The sequence below is a fragment of the Parasteatoda tepidariorum genome, chromosome 7 (assembly GCF_043381705.1).
Source record: "Parasteatoda tepidariorum isolate YZ-2023 chromosome 7, CAS_Ptep_4.0, whole genome shotgun sequence".
In the NCBI taxonomy this organism is placed as follows: domain Eukaryota; kingdom Metazoa; phylum Arthropoda; class Arachnida; order Araneae; family Theridiidae; genus Parasteatoda; species Parasteatoda tepidariorum.
Genome location: NC_092210.1, coordinates 76,653,789 through 76,675,711, shown reverse-complemented (window position 1 = coordinate 76,675,711; position 21,923 = coordinate 76,653,789). Strand labels below are relative to the sequence as shown.

At 31.1% G+C, this 21,923-nt stretch overlaps 1 protein-coding gene across 1 annotated transcript; it reads right to left on the bottom strand.

Moving 5' to 3' along the window:
• Nucleotides 1-1,511: 1,511 nt before the first annotated feature.
• On the bottom strand, nt 1,512-21,259 carry LOC107454744 (zinc metalloproteinase nas-13-like). The gene is made up of 7 exons (XM_043039383.2): nt 21,061-21,259; nt 17,992-18,028; nt 15,056-15,162; nt 12,890-12,965; nt 9,604-9,721; nt 5,575-5,762; nt 1,512-1,728 (listed from the first exon to the last, which is right to left on the bottom strand). Exons 1-7 carry the CDS (start codon nt 21,112-21,114, stop codon nt 1,517-1,519), a joined length of 792 nt encoding a protein of 263 aa, XP_042895317.1. The 5' UTR covers nt 21,115-21,259; the 3' UTR covers nt 1,512-1,516.
• Between the last annotated feature and the right edge of the window lie 664 nt (nt 21,260-21,923).

Genomic DNA, 21,923 nt, shown 5'->3' with positions numbered 1-21,923 from the left:
CTGGTTTGATTCATTCAAATTTATTCCACAGCAAAGCTTCTTTAAGTTGAAGATGGAAACATACTGCAATTTTGTTCTATGATGCCAGTTGTTAACTTCTGAAGTTTTTATTAAAACATTTTTATTCTAAGAAGATTGCAGGTGATAAGAACATTGTTGTGAGGGAATGACGCGAAACACTGGGGACAAAGTTTAAAATAGTGCTGTGTTAATATTTTTATCAGAATTAATTGTTCTTTTATTTTTTTAACAAAAATTATTATCCAAACTTTTTTGTTAATTTTTCTGTGTTTTCTGTTTATTTTTTTATTTTTTAAAAAGAGATTTTAATTATATTTTTAAGTTAATTTATTGTGTAATTTACGTGTTAATTCTATTTTTAAATTATTCATAGAGACATTATCAGAAAGTAATTAACTTCATGCATATAATATAAAATATAATTATCGGATTTGATTTGAAATATGTTTTACTCAGTATAAACTGTACAAAAAAAAAGACAGATAGATTGCCTTTGATTTTATAATATTAATTTATTTCGCATTTTTAATCATATGTAAGAAAAATAATATTTAATTCAACATCTAGTTTAAACTGCAAAGTAATATGTTGCGTTGTTTATAGTTATGCATATGCCTAAACGTTTTACTTTTAAATTATTTCCATCAAAATTAGTTTAAAGAAACATTTCCAATATAAATACATTGGTTAGTAGTTAATATTTTCAACTACTTAATCATCATTATAAAAGTGTACCATATCAAAACATAATTTGGGACACAAATGTAACTTTTTATTCATTATTTTTTCCTTGCTAGGGGCAGTGTAAATTTTTTGACTTATCAAGTGGGTGATGATTTAGTAAAGGCATGACTAGAATAGGGCTCTGGATTTACAAAACTTGATAGAAAAACAACATGTACACTCCATCTCAGAGATAGCAAACCTTTTTCGATTAATGTGAATGTTTGTTGCAGTTATGGTTTATTATTTTTGGATGTCTAGGGTGCTACTTGTTAATTTTCTTTCTTAAATAAACTTAAATCCGTTGTACTTTGACTTTAAACTAGAATTTCATTGAGTGACCCTGTTCGCTGTTTAAATGTTAATTTACTTCGAATGGAAATCAAATATATAATATTTTAAAATATTTTAGTTTAATATTAAGCTAAGGTAAGAAATCTATCACGTTACGAAATATAAGGTAAAATAGCTACAGTCTACACTCCTTAAATTTACATTCATGCTCAAAATTAAAAAGAAAGTTTGGTTGAAAAAAAACTTAAAATTAACAGGAAACAAAATTCATAAAAATTGGCTTAGAATAATAAATTGTTCTATTTAAATATGGGATATTATTAGAAAAGTTTCAGAGTAACTAAGACTGGGCGATGTAAGAAATTTTATTTCGTGATATACCGACAGGCCTGAACATTTTGAAATTGTTTTTAACCTAAATTAAATAAGTAAAGTAATCATGTGTAAAAAAGTGGCAAAAAAAAAATTGTCGATTAAATTAACAGTATAATTTATTTATTTTTATTACATCAGTTGAACTAAATCCTTCTCTTTGTCCAATTTTTACTCCTTCCTTTAAGGGTATTATTGTTGGTTTACCATTTTTTGAAAATACATAGGCTCCATAATGCATTACTGATCCATAGTCGTAACTGAAGTTGAAAACTTTAACCTCATTCCAGGAATATTTTTCAAATTGTAATAGTTTTTCTGCAAAACAAAAGTGTAATTCATTGAAACATTTTAAAATATAGTTACTAAAGTAGAAAATTTAAAATTCCATAAAAAAAGTTACTATCTTCCTCCCTTAATTTTTCTGCTTCGTTTGCGAAAATAATTTCAAGAACAAATTTCAACAACGGCATTGTGTAACTGCTTTCTGCCTAAAAAAAATAAAAAAAACAATTACACGATCTGGCCAAAGATGTTTGGATGCCCAGTGGTATGTATTTGGAGAGCCCTGAGGCATTTATCAACAATGCGTCAACGCCCTTTTTGCTTCTTCGATAGCCTTCATACGTCTGGGTTTTCCTTTAGCTTTTGGTAGATGACCACAGGAGTTCACTTTTCGATGTGTTCATCACAACTGAAGTGAGTTCTGGTAGGGAGGATGGCTACCCATATATGGCAGTACTTTTACTTTCGTTACTTGTACCGCCGGTACAAGTAAAAAGTACGTACTTTTACTTGTACTTCGTTACTTTTTAAATTTAGTACTTTTACTTGTACTTTCGTTACTTTTTTAGGGAAAAAGTACAAGTATTTGTAACGGAAATGTCGAATGAAATCGTTACTTTTTTCTAAAACTCGGTAAGCTTTCTAAAAAAAAATTTAAAAAAATGCTGTCAAAATGCAATTATTTTGCAAAATGAATAAAAATATTAATTTGGAAGTTATTTTCATTCATTTCCGAGTTTTATGCATTTGTTTAATACATTTTAAATAAAAATTGTTGGATTTTGTTATTACGTTTTTCAATTTTCTTTTTGATCTCACTAATAATACATTTTTGTCTTAATACATTTTTTACTAAATACATTTTTACCTAGTACATTTTTTCCTAAAATTATGTTTATGCCCGACCTTGTCAAACAACGCCCAGTCAAATCTCTAAGAACTTCGGAACTATTTGTGCTACTGAAAACTATTTTACTATTTTAACTCTTGAAAACTCGAAGGTATTAATTTAGCCGCTGATACTAAAATTCGTTTACAAATTTTAATCATTCCGTTTGGCAGAAATGTTCGGAAAATGATTTTCTCGCATGACTTCAGCATTAGCCATTGTTACAAATAAAACTGTAGACTGTTCTGTTTCAACTTATACTGCACATTCAATTATTTTTTACCAGCTCAAAGATCACAAAGCTATCTGAAACCCCGTGTTTGCTTTGTTTATGTTTGTGCTTTTAAAACGCGTTTCTATAGAGTAAAACAATTTTAAATCAATGGTAATTTAAATAAATAAAAATAATAAACTAAAAATTAAAATCAATAGATAAAATTTCTTTTTCGTGCAAATCCATAAAAAGTTTGATATTAAAATTATATTTGATTTTAAAATTATATTATACGATTATATTATAAAATTATATTATAATATTCTTCCGAATTTAAAAATAAATTAAGATCCATAACTTTCAAAATTAAAAATAATAAATAAATAACAATTTTGCAAAAACATTGAAGAACATAAGAATATTATCAATAAAATTTTAGGTTACTTTGAAGTTTCAATTTCCTAGAAATGTACTTTTAAATCGTTACTTTTTTTGTTTAGTACTTGTACTTTTACTTGTACTTTTTATTCGTTACTTTTCAAAATAAGAACTTTTTACTTTTTACGCGTTACTTTTTTTAAAAATACTTGTACTTTTACTCGTTACTTTTTAAAAGTAACGTTGCCATATATGTGGCTACCTAAATTGTGTTCTTATTCGTCCTTAAGGTGTTCTATGGGATTTAGATCGTGGCTCTGACACGACAAATCCAGTATCTGGTTTTTTGAAACTAGGGTTGAGCAAGTCAAAAAGAGAATGAATAGAGCACTGTTGGAAGAGAAAAGTGCCTTCCCTGAAATATTGCCTTCAAGTTGGGAGAGCGGCATTGTCCAGAATGTTCGCAGGCATCTTACTGTTCAGGGTTAGTAGTTGTCTTGATATCTCTGATAAAAAATATCCCTGGTTTTTTAGCATTTTGTCCGGATATTCCTGATTTTTGTGTGCTTTCAGAACATTTTTTAAGCATTCAAATGCGGATTTTTAAAAAAGAGATTTCAGTCAACGTAATCATATGATCTTTAAATGTTCAATTGAGGGGTCTTTCACTAAATTAGTTTTATACAAAAATGTCAAAGAGTTCATTGTATTTTTATTTCGAGATTATTGAAATCCTGCTTAAAAATCATTTAAATATTGGTATGAGATAATATTAACTAATTGATGCTGGTTATTTTTTTTTCTCTTGCAACACTATTATAACAATTTTACATTTATTTATTTGAAAGTATAATGATTTATCCAGTATTAATAAAGTTATACTGGAAACTGTTAACACTTTTTGTTCTAAACATAGTAATTCTGAAATTAAAAATAGGATATTTTATTACTCTTTTGCTATGAAATTTGCTTTCACTAAAGTAGAGCAAATTATACTTTTTTTTTTGTTTCCCTTTTTTAAAAGTGGTCTGATGTAGGTAGGGTTAGTTTGAGGGTAATTATGATCACTTTTGATTTTTTTATATTTTGAACTATAGTATGTATCTCTAAACAATAAATATTTTAATGACACAGGGTGATTCTTTAAGAATGTATGAAAGAAAATCGATCATCTAAGTCACATATAAAGTCACTAAGTCACAAAGGGGTGCTCATTGAATAATATTCTACTAAATTTTAAAAAAAATGAAAATTAGGGGTAATTTTGATCACACGTGGGAGAATTATGACCATTAACTGATACATATTCCAGAACTGTTGTTGATTCATGGTTAGCCCATGTAAATACCCTAATTAGTACCTTCCATTTTTCACCAATTCCAAGCACGTGGAAGGGATCGTGATTAAAAATTTTATCTGACGTTGTCTGTTTTTTCTTTTTATGATTGATTTTAAATTTTTGTGAAAATCCTAATACAATTTCGAAATTGCGTTAGACTGGCAAAATGACTGGTAGTACTTGGCTTACTTCAAGGATAACAAAGGTGTCTTTTTATAAAGCTCATCTACCAGTCCTTTAGTTAACCATCCATAAAAATTTTAGTTTACCATCCTTAAAACTTTTCCTCTCATTTGCTGCTGACTCAGTTTTTGGCTGATTCAGTTTCTTTCCTTTTACCATCATAGCAGAGTTGCATCGTTTTTTAGAAAGTAAGAAGGTTGATGCTTCTTTTTTGTGTACTACATTCTTGGCATTTTTACGCGAAAGAAGACAAAATGTTACCAATTTGAAATTAACTTAAAATGATCAAAATATATTCTAGATAACAAACTGTAATACGAACAGAAAATAATAATTAAAAGTGTAAGAAATCATAATTGGGCTTAGTTATAAATCAATTTACACTTACTAAACTTTCTTCAACGGTTGAAATCACTTTAATCAACATACGCCGAAACTATTTTTTAAAGATTTGGAGGATTTTTTTTAGAATCATTCGAATACTAACACAAAATTTTAATCTAAAACCATTTAAAAGTTTTCGAAACAAAATATTCACTTAAAACTTGATGAAACATATTTTTCAAAATTCTTACACTAATAGAGTGTTTTTTTAAAAATACCGCTGGTTACAATTACTCTAACCCTCCTATAGTGTTCACCGAAAAAATGTCCTGATTTTTTGAAAATTGTTGTCCTGCTGTTTTCTTTGTTTCACTACGAGGCCTATGTTTCCAATCAGAGGAACCTAGACTAAACCAAGCAAAACACCTCCCCACCATCTTTTTCAGGTGTGCGTCCGGATATTTTTGGCCAGACAGTGTAAATCATCTTTTTTCCATTTAGAGAACACACTATATATTCAAGTGAATATAGATAGTAATTTCATATCTTTACCTTCTATGATGTTATTCTCCAGAACTTTGATGTACTTATCTCTGTCTGGTCGGTTATGTTCATGAACAAAACCTAACACATGCATCATTTCGTGTAAAAGAATTCCTGGTTTCACAAAAAAACATTCTCTAGCCAATTTTGATATAGTTCTTTTTCCATCAGGATCTTTTCCTATTATTGTGTCACAACTGTAAAGAAGTGTTTCAATTATTACTTCAATATGGTTTATAAAATTTTGAGATTTTTCAAAAATACTGAGTTTTTTTAAATCCTGGTGTAGCTCGAGCATTGTAATTTTTATTTGCTAACGATAATAAATGTGTAATGTGTGTATGTAATTTACTAACAATAATAAATATGTGTAATTTTTATTTACTAACGATAGTAAACTAACAATCTAAGCAGAATTTACTAACAATAGCAAGCGAAATCATCTTAAAAATTTGCTTTGCGGAAATACCACTGTTTTGTTCATAGCGTGATATATGCATTGCAAATAATTAATACATCAACCAAATAATATTTTGTAAGTGTGTGTATCTCTACCTAAAAAAATGTACTAAATGTGAACAGATAAAATAGTTTTATTTATAAAACTGCACAAAAATTGCAATTACTAACTATAATGTGTTCAATAAATTTATATTTATTATTGTTATTGCCTTTTTTGTTAATAATTTAACACTGTAGCGGCAATGATTAATTATTAAATAGTATTTGCAAACTATTGAAGAGCTTAGTGGGAGATGGTTCTAAGATATATTTTTGAAAAAAAAAAAAAAATATTAGAAAAATATTGTATTTAGTTATACAATATTGGTTTATTTTGCCATTTTGAGATTTCAGTGGATAAAGTAGATAGATTATCTTCAGTGGCTGGACTATCGTTAAAGATTTTTGAAGAACAAGAAGATTCCAAATTTAATTGACGACAAAAGCCTCTCTTTTGGCAGTATATTGAAAGCACAAAGAGTGCGATCGCATCGCTAAGAAGCAAATACTTTAAATAAGCGTTAGCTAGTGTACAGATTACTATGATTTTCAGATTGCGAACGAGAAATAAAGTCAAGGCATAAACCTCATTTTGCAGATAAACAAAAAAGAGCATTATATAGCTCATGGACTGCAATAGCATAAGAAATGCTTTAGTTTGCTTAAACGAAGATTACCTTCAAGTTGAATTATAAGTTGTGCTAGTATTGCTGCTGAAAGAATGTGTATTTTCCCATTTACACCTGTTCTTAGTCCAAAACGCGTGTTTTTTGAGTTGTGCCACTATTGCAGCCCATGATCGATATAAACATAAAAACCAGTTTAACCAACTTGACAATGTTACAGAGAACCTTTATCAACTCTACTCTTTAATTGGTTTTTGTAAAATCTAGGTCAAACATATGATAAATCTTCTTAGATTACCGATTGAAAAGAAAATCACATAGTCGTACAAAAGAAGGGTTGGCCAAACTGTGGCACATGATTACAAGGTGCGTTTCAGTCAGTGCAGTTATTTCGGGAAGATACTGATTTTTTTAAATTAACTTTATTTTGTTCTTAGATCATTATTATTATTATTATTTTTTTAAAAATTGTGTCACTTTCCTTTTCAATTGAACTGATTTGGATATTTCAGATTTAGTTATTAACTTTTTTCACTCTATTGATCTCAGAAGGAGTAAAAATAATATGCAGGGTGTTTATAAATTCCCAGACCCATTTTGTTAATAACTCATAAAATAATAAAGATAGATTAAAATTAATAACATAAATAGTTAGATAGACTCAACAAGTTTCATGACCCTTGTCAATGAGCTTCCACATGTGCTCCCTTCGTCGCATCGAGAATATCAAGTCGATAGTCAATTTCACGCCAGGTAGCGGCAAGAATGTCGGCATCCACAGAGGCTATTGCGGTTGTAATTCTGGCTTTTAGGTCATCAATGTTCGACACGATTCTTCTGTAAACATTGTCCTTTATAAATCCCCAAAGAAAAAAGTCACATGAATACCGTGAGACACAAAGGGATTCCCCAAAGGTTAATGTGTGGTGTGAACTAATGCACGACCGAGTCATTGGGCCTTTCTTTTTTACAGAAAAGACGGTCTCATCAGTCGTATACTTAGACATGTTGGAAAACTTCGTATTTGCACAACTGGAAGAGCTTCAGCCATATGTCTTTTTGCAACAAGATGGTGCCCCACCTCATTGGGGTATCATCGTTCGTGGTTCTTTGAATGACCATTTTCCAGGAAGATGGATTGGGTGAGGAGGTCCAATTCCTTGACCACCCAGATCACCTGATATAACGCCGCTGGACTTTTTTCTTTGGGGATTTATAAAAGACAATGTTTACCAGAAGATCGTGTCGAACATTGATGACCTAAAAGCCAGAATTACAACCGCAATAGCCTCTGTGGATGCCGACATGCTTGCCGCTACCTGGCGTGAAATTGACTATCGACTTGATATTTTCTGTGCGACGCAGGGGGCACACGTGGAAGTTCATTGACAAGGGCCATGAAACTTTATGAGTCTATCTAACTATTTATGTTATTAATTTTAATCTATCTTTATTATTTTATGAGTTATTAAACATCAAAATAGGTCCGAGACTTTATAAACACCCTGTATATTGATTGATTGATTATATCGCTGTTTGCATAGAGCAGGTATGCGAATGGTAGTTGCATTTTTTAGACATAAGCGTGTATTGTTTTATATAATGTGGCAAGGTGAGAGTTGTAAGACCGTTGCCAACAAATTATTGTGTTAAGCTAATAATCCTGTTATGTTCGAGGGTCATTTTTAAAGTCAGAACCTATTACACATTGTTTTGCAGGTATTGTGTTGCCAGTCAAGCGACGTCAGAACAAGGTCGCCAACATTTGGCAAATCTCTAGCTACTTCGCCATTACGTTTCACGTCTCTGCTGGTATTTGTTGTATGGTTATATTGCATCTGCTGTCATCATGTCAATCAGTAATCCCGCCGATTGTGCAGTTCATTCAATTATTTCGTTTTTAAATGCAGAAAAAGAACGACCTGCTGAAATTCCCCATCAGCTTGTTGAAGTTTGTGGTGAACGTTTAATGAATGAGGGAAATGTGTATAAATGGTGTAGGCTTTTTAATGAAGGAAAAACAACTGTTCATGATGAAGAATGATCTGTCATGAATGGGAAGTGCTGGATTATCCACCATACAGTCTTGACTTAGAACCACTAGTCTTTTATTTGCTTCCAAATCTTAAAGAAATCTTAGTGGAAAGTGCTTGGAAAATGATTACACGTTGAAAGAAACTGTTACTAACTGGTTTAACCGTCAGACTGCAGAGTACTTTGATGATAGGATCTCAGAGCTGGTACGATGACTCGACAAATGTTTCAATGTTATTGGTGATGTTGAAAAGTGAACAAATGTTCATATTTCAGTTAGTGATACAATTTGCGTTCATAAATAAAAGTTTCTCTTACTCCATTACAAAACGGTTCTTACTTAAAAAAAATGACCCTCGCATTTATAGGCTAAGATTATAAAAGCTATTAGTAAAGATTGTGGCTAAAATGAGGAGTGTAACTGCTTTTTTTGATTTTAATAAATGCACTGATGTTGGCCTAGCAGCTTGCTCCCGTCACACAATTTAAATGAAACTGTGGTTGTTCTTGGGGCAATTGTGACGTCGATTCCTATATCTTTTGATATCTTAATCGGGTGGATCAGGGAAATACAAATCTTATTCTTCACTACACTTTGCCGATCAAAAACAAAGGGGAAAAATGTAGTTGAAATAAATATTAGTCTTTTGTGTACATTGTGCTTGAGTCGTAAAGGCACACATGCCATTGGAAATTGCCTGTCAAAGTTTTGGCTAGCTGTATGCAAAAAGTTGGTAACGCCTGTCCAAGAGTGAGCCAAGAGTAAACACATTAAAAGCCTATTATGTGATAAAAAAAACTTCAATTTGAAACATCGTAGACAAAAGAAAAAAATAGATATAGGATCAAGTTTGAATGAAATCAATTTGAGACCTACCCATTTCCAGGCTTGATGAAAAGATATCGGTTCTCATCAGTATGAGGAACAAAAAAAATACAAGTTTTTTCACTGAATTCAGCTATGACGTCTAGGAAACGATGTTGTTCATCAATACCTGTAACACATTTACAAAATGCTGAGAAAAAAAAAAGCTTTGCCAAATTTCTGCTCCTGGTAAAATAGTTTAAACATTTCATATTTTACAGCCCTGCACTCATATTCAATGTTTAATGCTAAATAAAAATTACAAGATTGATAGACGTACATTTTATTAAAAAAAAAGTTAAAATTCTTGACAAAAATAAGGGCTGCAATAAATAATCTATTTAAAGTTTAAAATAATAATTACTTCTAATTAAAGAACATTGAATATTTTTAAGTGTTATTAAATATTTTACTTTACAAAAACATCTTGTGATTGAGTAATTTCATGTTTATAACGAACTGTTAACCTTCGTAACGAACCGTTGCATATCTGCCAACTCTTCTGCGTTTTGCAGAAGCTTTCTGTATTTTTTGCCTTTCTGCATTGAGCCTCAAATCTTCTGCATTTTGTAAATACGAATTAAAATTTTGTACTTTCTTAGAACAACTTACAGGCATGTGCATATATCTCATAGAATGGGTTCTCATGTCTTGCTCATAAAATGACATCTTGAGTTAACGCTGTGCTTCAGCTGTTGTAGATATTTTAATAATGAAGAATATGTGTGAAAATCTTCTGATAGTTAAAAAATAAAAATATTTTTTTTCTATTTCTGATCTATTTCAATTAAGTGTGTTATTCATTTAAGGAAAGTAATATTTCAATAACTGTTCTGTTTATTCTTCAATAACTGTATTGTTAACTCGTAAGATCTTCATTTTAATTCATTTATTTCACATTTTTATTTGGGAATCTCTTGCATAGGGGTAGGCACAGCCCTTGATTCATATCTGCTGCATATGCAAGGAAACAGATTGGACAGTTGACAATAATTGCATGTAGTCAATGCCAAGTATCTGATTTCTTTTTCCAAACAAAACCTTTGAATATTTTTTTTTATGTAATACTTGTTTATTTTTATTTTATTTTATAACCATCGGTGATTAGCCGAGCCATTTTTTTGGGTTTACGACCACTAATGTTTAACTTCGTAACCTTGTTATTTTGAACCTAATCCAGAAGACAAAGGAGCTTCTGGATTAAGTAGAGAGAGAAATTTGCATACGTTGAAGACTTTTTGATGGGAGTAACATGGAGAGAAAAAACCACGACATGGAGAGAAAAAACCACGAGGGAAAAACCCCTCTGCCTGATGGCAAAAGGACTCAAACCCATGATCCGTCTACCACTGAGAATACACTCTATAGCAAAAAAATCGACGCACCAAGAAGGAGTTTTCCGATTGAAACGAAAATTGGTGGATTGGAAGACAATGTACTGAATAGTAAATGATTAAAATTTCAGAACAATTGAATAATTTATTGCAGAGTTACAGTAACAAGTTCAATAAGGTGTTGATTCGCCTCCAGCCTGGATACAAGTTGCCACACGGCGTGGCATAGACCGATAAAACTCCCGGATAGTCTCTTGCTGTATTTCCTGCCAAATTCGATCCAATTGTCGAACGAGGTCATCAACATTCCGTGCCAGATGCAATCGCCTTCCCATCACATCCCAGACATGCTCGATGGGAGAGAGATCTGGTGATCTGGCAGGCCAAGGAAGAGTTTGACAAGCTTGCAGACAGTTCATAGCAGCACGTGCCGTATGTGGTCTAGCATTGTCCTGCTGAAAAACCAGCCCAGGGAGCTGCAAAAGGAACGGTAGCAAAACAGGTCTTAGGATGTCGTCGACGTACCGTTGTGCAGTAAGTGTGCCTCTAATGACGACCAAAGGGGTCCGGCTGTCAAAGGAAATGGCACCCCAGACCATAATGCCTTGTTGAGGGCCGGTGTGGCGTGCAATAGTGAAGGCAAGATCCCCCCTCTGCCCTGTGCGTCTCCAAACAAGTCTTCGATGATCGTCAGAACACAGTTGGAAGAGGGATTCGTCGCTGCAGACTATACGTCCCCAGTCGGCATCATCCCAGCCTGATCGAGCCATGCACCACTGTAATCTGAAATTTCAAAGCAATCGGATGATTGCTTCTTGGTGCGTCGATTTTTTTGTTATAGAGTGTATTTTACTTCAGCACTGTGGTCGGTGCAGGAATTGTATCCATCGATCAGTCACTGCTGGGAGCTGAGCTAAGTTCACCTCATTAGAAGGCGAACTATCTATCACCTGAGCCACTATGACTCTTTATGCGTTATTTTTAATAAAATTCATTGTTAGTGGTTCAAAAGGGCATGGTAATAATAATTTCATCCATGAATAATACATCCATTTACATAGATGGCGTTTTACGCAAGGTTATATTTTATTTGTAGCATTTCTTATTCAGCCGGATTCAATGTAGGGATTATATGACTCTATGGCATCCATGTAAGATCTGTTGTTTTTTCTATTAGATTCTTGTTTTGTTTACAAACGTGATTTAATCTGACATTAATGCAAGAACACAACACCGAAAAAGATGCATCTATCTTAGAATGAAGTAAATGAAGTTCGCAAATTTATTTGATCCTGAGAAAAAGACACACTTTAAAAGTTGCTTTAAATATACTAATTAGTTACTTTAACGTATCTATTAAGTTATGAAATCAGACACAAAGGTGTACGTTTTTATAGCAAAGAAATCTTTTTTTCCCCCAAAAGATTCGGATTTTTCGTTTTCAAAATAATGAGGGGAGGGACTGTTACCGTTTTGAAAATATGGCTCTAATAATTGAGCCAGGAAAATTGTCGGTAGTTAGGTCTTTTGATAATAATTATACTTTTTTGCATCTCCGGAACTATTTACTCAAATTACTTTATTTTTCTCACAAAACTATTAAGTTCTATTATAATGGAAAAAAAATAATTTTTAAGAAAGGAAAAAAAATTGCATTAAAAAATCATTGATTAGTTTCTTTTATTTAATGTTTAATTCTTAAAAATTCTTTAAATTGCTAAGTATTAAAGCTTTTTGCTATCTTGATGTAATTTTTAAATAGCAAAATATAAAATTCGAGATAATTTGACCAAATACTTACCGACAAATAAAATTTTAAAAATTTAACTTTTTGAAATTTTATTGCTGAAAACCTATTCAACCGGTTTTCTGCAAATTTTGACTTTTGTCATTTTAAATCGTTTATCAATTTGGATTTGATTGTATTAAGCCTTACAATTTTTATATCAATAAATTTTGCTTACCAAATTTCTCAGATAATTTGTAAGGTACGACACCATCTTCCCACAAAAGTCTCGGATCCCTTACAGCTGTGCGAAACTAAATTAAAAACAAAATTTTGTAGAACGTTTAAAAACATGTTTAAAAAGTACACAGGGATTCAATAGTTTCAATGTAGTCAGTTTATTTTAACTTTGTTATTAAGAGAGAAAACTTTAAAAATTTTTAAGACCATTTACATATATCGAAAGTATGCACATTTAAAACCACTGTTCTGAAAGCATGAGGAGAAAATAATCAGAAATATAAAACTGTTTTTAACATTAATACGCATATTTTAGAACACTGTTCTAAAAATATAAGGTGTAATTCCCTTATATCAGAATTATAAAACCACTTTTGGTATTGATACGCAGAATTGAAAACATAGTTCTAATAATGTAAGCTGAAATTATTATATTAAATCAAAATTATAAAACCATTTCTGGTATTTAAAGTCACAATTGAAAGCATTATTTTAAAAGTATAAGTTGAAATTTTAAGAATTACAAACCTAAAACCACTTTCAGTATTCACAGGCGTATTTAAAACTACATAGTGGCACATTTAAAACCACTGTTCTGATATCATGAGTTGAAACTAATCAAAAGTATAAAATTGTTTTTAACATTAATAGGCATATTTTAGAACACTGTTCTAAAAATATAGGGTGTAATTCTCTTGTATCAAAATTATAAGACTACTTTTAGTATTGATACGCATAATTGAAAACATAGTTTTAATAGTGTAACTGAAATTGTTCTATTAAATTAGAATCATAAAACGATTTCTGGAATTGAAATGTAAAAGTATTGCATATAAATTCGTGCAAAACATGTACTTATTAAAACACTACAGTGCGTATAATAATTTGGTACAATTGTTATAATATACTTATATAATATCTGATATAATAAATGTTCTATATTTATATAAAATGTGTTTAATTTATCCAATCGTCGAATTTATATTATATAACGTCTAATTTAACCAATTGATACACCAACGTAAGCAAAGTGCAAACCGGTTTCAGTAGTGTAAAAGCAATAAAGCTGCATAGTATTATAGGATAATTAAGATTCATTATAGAATCCTTAGTGCGTCTAATAATTTGGTCAGGGACTGTAAGTTGAAATTTTAAAAATTAGAAATATAAAACCACCATAGGCGTATTTGAGAACATAATTTTTTGGTCAATTATGGAGGATTTAGAATAATATCAACACTCTTAGACAATTTCATTTATTTCGACATCTAAGATAGGAGGTCACGGTCAAGTTACAAAGGTTTTGCTATCTTTAATTAATGGAATAAATTTGGTTCTTGATCACTTAGAGACGATCAACTTAGAGAGGTGGACAATTTATTACTTGAAACTACACTATTTGGAACATAGCATGAACTATAATGACATAAACCCATATTTATTAAAATTAATAGGAGGTAGGGCCTCCTTTAGCTGCGATCACAGCTGCAACCCTTCTGGGCATGCTTTCCACTAAATTAGCCATAGTGGCAAGAGGAATTTCCTTCCAAATGTTTAACAGGAAGTTCCATAGTTCAAGCTTGCTTTTGGGGAGAGGGGTGCAGGCTCTCAACCGACGGTCCAATTTGTTCCAGAGATGTTCAATTGGGTTAAGATCTGCGGTGGCCACTCCATGCGTTTAACGTTGTTGTTCAGATAAGGTCCAATCAAGAGTCCTCCTTGCAACATGGGATCTTGCGTTTTCGTCTTGATACAAGCAATCATCCATACCGTACGTTGCCCACAGGGTAGGAAGGACATGATTGTCGAGGATATCACAGTATCCATCGGCATTCATCATACCATCAACCTTCATCAGTGGACCAGCCCCATACCGGGAGAAACAGACCCATACCATCAATCCTCCTCCACCAAACTTTACAGTTGTCCCGTCACTTTCTTCCAGATAGTGTAGTCGAATGATTTTATTTCGGTCTGTTATTTTATTTCTCAAATGATCTGTTGTATTTATAGCAGCTGATAAATTTGTGTTAAATATTTAAATGCAGAAATAAATTGAAGTAGCACTTTAGTGGATTATAGTATTTACACCATCGTTTTTAGTCTAATTAGAAAGAGACATTAAATAATTTTTTAGCAATAATATTGGTAAAATTGATATTACTTCTAAGCTTTCAACAATTTCCGCTTGAAATAATGATTCCTCTAAGCCACCACTTAGTAAATCTATTATACTTTTTTCTGAGTTTTCTTTCGAAGTTTCTGCAAGTTCTGTAATAAACAAGAGAAAGATTATGCGTATTAAATTATAATTATAATATGAATGACTTGAGTATTAAATCTTCAATATTGTATATCAGTAAACTCTTGATTATCTGGTATTCGATGTTTGATATTTCCGTTCGTCGGATATTCGTGTAAGCATATCTAAGATGATACTTACGGCTTTATTAAGAACTGTGGAAAAAATTACCAACATTTTTATTTGAATCAGATAAATACAATTTTAAACACTGTAAAGATTTAGTTATGTTGTTGTTATACTGCACATTGATTTTCGATGCCTTAATTTTAAGTGTCTATTCAATGATTTCTTATAATCAGAAATTATATGATGGTAATAAGCTGAAATATAATCAGATGGTAATAAGTTATAATAAATTGCGGTGCTTGATTAATATTGATCGCTCAAATGTGTAAATGGTAGGTATACGAATCCTGATTTTGTAATTCATAAATAGCAGTGCTGCGTTGAAAAGCAACCACTCGCTTATTTATTAATTGATCTTCTACTTGAAACTACCACTATGAAGCAGTTTAAGTAGAGTATACGTTTTAAATAATAGTGTCTACGTTATCTTACAATACTATAAAAATATAACGTCCTCATCACAAATAGTCAATGAGAAGACCTCTTATCACGTGATTTATTATCAGTGAAAATGTAACACGAACGATGATTACGTTGCCCCCTCCCCTGAAGGACCAGTCTGTTTACCATCAGCAAAAAATTAACAAAAGTTATAAGTGTATTTTTTTTTTTTTTTTGCAAAATATTTTTTTCCCTAATACACAAAGGTTTTGATTATTATTCCGAATATCTAAGGCTAAATGTATTAACCATTATATCATTAATAAATAGTTATTAAAAGCTTTTTGTAAAACTGTGTCTAGTTGACATATGCACTTAAAATAATGAATTCGTGATCGCTACGCTTGAATAAACCATCTGGGGTTGGACTATGGTTCTATGTCTTGACCCTCCTCCTTCCCTCTCCGCCTCTTCTCAGTCTACAATGAATGTACTACGATATTTTCCCCTTCCATAACATTTTTCGTATTTAATTGTTAAAAATATTTTCTAAAATTTTTCCGACACTTTCGTTAAGAACTACATTACATGCAATTTTGAATTCCATATTGTTTCATAACTTGAAAGTGTTTGAATTATTTGAAAATCAGGACAGAAGCTGAGGTACTTCCTTCTCCTATGATTGTCCGCACGCTAAAGGTGAAAGGTGAAGTGTTACTATAGGTAGAGAGCTCTTTTCTGTGCCTCCTGTAGTCCATTCTGATCGCCAACACAAAACTGTAAGGTATAATTTACGAAATTCTTTTCCCGCATTATTATTAAAAAATCTCTTTGATGAAAAATATTTAACGAGTTTTAAAGCTCAAAAATTAAATTTAAATTTACAAAGCAAATGTTGTAGACGAAGTTGCAATGGAAATCGAACAAACTTGTTAGGATCATAAACTTTTAATTTTAAAAGTCGCAATAAACTGATTTCTTTGAAAAGTGATTTATGTGTTCAAAAATAAATGGATTCTCATATACATAATTCATACACATAAATGGTTTATATTACAAATAGAATAAGAGAAATGTTTGGACGAGGGAGGTGGTAAGCATGAGCGTGAGAGAACAAAATTCTTTTAGTGCATATTAATACTTCCTTATTAATAATTTTTACCTTGATGCTCAATGGGTTAAAAATTGGCTCAATATGAGCCTATATGAAAATGCACCGAGAGACCAATATTGGGATATCTAGATTTTTTAATATTGATCCTATATAGGGTTAATATCGGTCTTTATAGGGCCTATATTGGTTGAATAATGAATATGAAATATCGGGTGCATCGGAGTATTCCATGTAGGGCCAATATCGAAAAATAACAGCACTTTGAGCTCTTATTGAGCCTAGATTCGTGAATATTGATCCAATGAAAGCCCAAGTTATTTTGTTGCTGGGGGTTACTTAATAATTTCAACTTTTGAATTAAAAAAAATTGTTTTGTGTCAAGAAACGAAAACTTTTGAGAATGAATCAAGGCAGTTGGGGAACGGTTGCCCTCTAGTTTTATAATAATTAATGCTGCATGACGTGGGAGCTTCAATCTTGCTTTATATATCAAACGGAAATATCGATAATTCATGATGTATCACGGTATTTAGTTTACACTGTTTGTAAATTGTTCAATCTCGTGGTAATATCGCATGCGATAATTATCCTTATCGATAAAACGCTTGACATTATAGTATTCGATTTTTATCTTTGTTGAGATAGATCGCAATATTATCATACATGATAGTTATCGTAATCGATAATATTAGCAATATTATCATATTTGTTATTTATTGTTGTCAATATTGATTTGATGATTATTAGAAAGCATAGTATTTACGGGAGAATACATTTTAAAATATCATTATCGTTATACTTAAAAATATCGATATTTTATAGCATATCGATTTATTGATCTTCTCTAATAGTGTTATTCACGCGATATCGCTGAACTAATGAACTGTTCTCCACTCAATGATTTAATTTTAAGTCAATAGTATTTAAAATAATTTTTTTATACATCTAATTATGCATTCTGTCATACCATTTGGTCCCGTGAGTTTCAGATGATTGGAAATATATTGTATATGCGCTTAAAATGTGCTGTTTTAATACTGCTTTAGATACATTAGATACATAGATACATATACTATAATATTTCATAGTTAGACAGAATTTTCACAGACAGTTCACAGAATTTTCCATAGACAGTTTCACAGAATTTTTAAGATAGATATTTTTAAATAATTACCTGAAACGTTAGGATATTTCTTCTGAATACTTTGAATCTGAAAATAATAAAAGTTTTTCTTTTATTTCGTCACGTTAAAAAATATCTCTTTAAGCAAATTCAATTTTTTCTTAGATCAAGATAAAAAAAATTCTTTAAATCAAGATAAAAAAAATTATCGAATTCGAAATATCTATTTTGATTAAAATTTGGGGCCTCTAAACTTCTGTTGAATTCTTCTTTCAAAATCTAAAAACCTAGTGGCAGGGGGGGGGGAGGAGAAAAGAGGGAATGTTTATTGGGGTTTAAAAGTTCATAAAATTTTTAGGAGTGTTCGGACAATTTGAGTGTTTTTAAAGACATTATCAACCTCTTGCTTTGATTCATTTCTTCACTAGCTGATTCATCATACCAGTCCAATGTAGTTTAAAAAAAAAAAAAAAAAAAAACAGTACTGTTGCAGGGTTCTGGGAAATGCTCGCTTTTCGCGTTGCTAACAGGAAAAGGAATCACTTAAGACTACAGATTTTTACCAATATTATTCAAATAATATGTATTTTTTTCTTTTTCAAATTTCATGCCCAAATAACGAACAGCATTTTTTCTTTTCAAGTTTTATACTGTTGTTTAGTTTTCATATTTTTATATGTCATCTACACCACATCAATGGCCCTTGAGAGGTGAGGGATTTTGCGTTTAAGGGCTCTACTTTAAAAGTCATTTAAAATTTTTAAAATTGATCTTATCTTCTAATTCTACGATTTTGATATATATGAAGGGTATTGGTCCTCTAGAAATGCTTTCTAGACGGTGTCAACGACTGTCTCCTTTTCTATTCCAACTATATGATAATATAAAAACAGGGTTTTCAAATTTTTTAATACCAAAACTAAACTATAAAAAGTTATCTTCATTAAATTTTTTTCCCGAGTATCATTGGATCGAGACATGGGCTCGAGTGTCGTTGGCTCGGGAGTTCTAGGAATGTGGCCCCCAGAGCAAATTGCCCCACCCTTGGGTCAGATCTGTCCAAGGAGTTTTTTTAGGAATTCATCTTAGAGTTAGCTGTGGTGGGTAACTACAGTGTGTAAAAAAAAGTGAACACCCTGAATAACTTTTGATCCAATGATCCGATTCATGCACTAGGTCTCAATCATAATCGTTCGAGAACCTAACCTTAAATATACTAATTAATTAGAGTAGACGATGTTTTAAGTTACTGAATATTGACACAGTAATGAACTTTCTCTGAATAATTTTCGTTTGACGGACCTTCAATCAAAATATGCAATCAATAGCCGCAAACAGCCGCAATCTAGAAAATAAGTTCCCAGTTTAGTTAAGAAAGAGGTAGAAAGTTTGAACCCCTTAATGCTAATTTTAGTTTTTGCGTATCATATCATTTAATGAAAGTATTTAGAACCAATTTCAGATCACTGATTCCAATTGAAATGTTCAATTCCATTGTGTTTTGCAATCATCATGTTTCTTCTGATTATTATTTTGTTAGATTTAGTTTTAAAATATAGCTAAATTACACTTTGGGTAGTCAGGTACTTTGACATGCCTTGTTGGATTGGGGAAAGTGCAGAAGAGTAGTTAGATTTGACTTGATTTAAATGGCTTATTTCAAAGTTGTTTTACAAAGAACTAAAGCACAATAAATTGCATAGTTGCATTTTTGAGTCAATAAATCACACTCCACCGAAAATGCGGACTGAACCCCTTAACTTGCGCGCTCGTTTTAATTCGAGCTCCCTAAACAGGCCAAACTGTGCACACTCGAGATAATTCGAGCGGCGTTGTATTTTATGATGCTATAATTTTTCACAACTGAATATAATCTATAATTGAAAATAACAATGTGAAATATAAGGAAAAAAAAACCAGTTTTATTGATATTTAAAAAAAACGAAGATTTTTTTGACCGGTTTTTTTCAAAAATTCTCTGTGTAAAGTTTCTCTCCATAATTATTATTTTTTCTTCAATATCCTGTATGTTATATTCATCAGACAAAAATTGATTTCGTGTGGTAGGACAATAAGGTATAACATTAATAAAATTTCTCTGTGCTTTTTTCATTTTCTACATCCTTTGTCTCAGGGAGGAATGCTTTATCGTCTATTATAATATTTATTCTTCGTCATTACTCGCTTTTAAAATTAGCAGCGGAATCAGCTGAAATAAATCCTAGCATTTTTGGACATATACAGCGCATTTCGTTATTACGGAACATTATAAAAACAATTAAAGGATAAATTTCAAACTACGTAAGCGGGAACTAGTTGCAAAATTTGTCAGAATTACTAATTTACTAGCTTTAGATTTTTGCGCAAGGAACAAACATTAATCCATTTCAATTTTTAGATTTTTCGCTGCATTTTTGGTAATCTGCTCTACTGTGGATTGGTGAAATGAGCTCAGATCTCGAAGCTACCATAAGTGAGAGAGCAATAGCGAGTTGTTACCATGTTCTTTTTTTAAAAAAAAAGATTAAAAGAAATCAAAATATAAAACTGAGGTATTAAACAAAACTTAACCAGAATTGGCTAAAGAAGATATCGCAGGTCACTTTTTGACCAGGGAAGAACTGCGTAACGTAATCTATTCCCGTGTTGGAGAGGGATAGCGATCAGCCCCCAAGTGGAACCCCCAAGAGCTAGATTGAATAATTATTACGTTTTTTAATTAGCGTAAAAGTGACACACTGTATTTTTTTTATTTTTAGAATATCTTCAGAAATTATGAATGAATTGTAAGTTAGGAAGGTACATTCTATACTTCCCTGGTGCAGGGAGAAAATGTCAATTTTTTCGCTATTTTATTAGATTAATAAAAATAATATTTTAATAAAGAAATATATATTTTTGACGAGTTAAAATTATTTCAAGGTATTATCATGGAATTTCTAATTTTGCAGCAGGAGAAATAAAATTGCAAGAAATATTTTTGTAACATAAGTCCCATCCCTTTACACCCCATTCTTTAATATTATTGTTATTAAAACTGCTCATTAAAAAGATTGTAGTACTATTAAATGTAGTAAAATTGTTATAATATAGTAACAGTAGAGGGGAAAGAATACTCACTGTGCTAGAGAAAGAAATCTGCAGTATTGCAAATAATGATGCTAATAACATCATTGAAAAATGATGGCTTGAACAATACTGTCCTGTTTTTGGCAGTAAAAATGAATAGATAGATGTTTTTATTGAAATGCGTATTGTTCTGTAATTTTAATCGACTTAATAGCGTTGAGAAAATCATTCTATGCTTCGTAATGTTTTGAAATCTGGCCTTGGAAATAAATGGGTTAGTTGAACATTTATAATGAACTGGAAATGAATAGTTTTAAGAAATACGAGGCGTGTATCCATTGTTTTAAAAACCATTTCCTTCTTGGTGGTGCTGAAACTTTAATAATTTTTTTCATTGATTACTTCATTGAATGAAATTTATTCGAAATGACTGCAGAAAAAATCAGTTGATGCGGAAAAAATAACGGAATTCCGTTCATTATCCTAAAATATTTAGCTAAATAAATACCGGTATTAAATGACAATAATAATATAAATTTCATTAGTTTTATATCCACTGTTGAAATTATTTCTATCAGCTACACTTATATTTGTTACTCAAACGTTTTTTAATGTAGTCATTTATAAAATGAAAAAAGAAAAAAGGTTTTGAGACTTTCTGAAGCATATAATATTTTTTTAAAGGGAAAAAAAAGGAAATTGTTATAATCTTACAAGTATTCGCACAAGATGGTTCATAGTGAAATTTTTTTTAAAAATCTATGTCAAAAATGGAACAAAAAGAGAGTTCACACATAAATGTTCGCTAATTATTATAGAAGTAGAGAAAAATAAATATTTTATGTTAACGTGGATGAATACAGAAAGAAATGGTATTAACTTGGAATCTGTAGAGGGAAAGAAAAACGAAGGAA

Excerpts from the sequence above, each read along its gene's own strand:
- LOC107454744 (XM_043039383.2), bottom strand. The coding sequence starts at position 21,114 with ATGATGTTATTAGCATCATTATTTGCAATACTGCAGATTTCTTTCTCT. Across the intron at positions 12,966-15,055 it reads AAATTGTTGAAAGCTTAGAA|TTTCGCACAGCTGTAAGGGA; the intron begins GTAATATCAATT and ends TTTTTAATTTAG. Across the intron at positions 5,763-9,603 it reads TTCATCAAGCCTGGAAATGG|TTGTGACACAATAATAGGAA; the intron begins GTAGGTCTCAAA and ends ACTTCTTTACAG.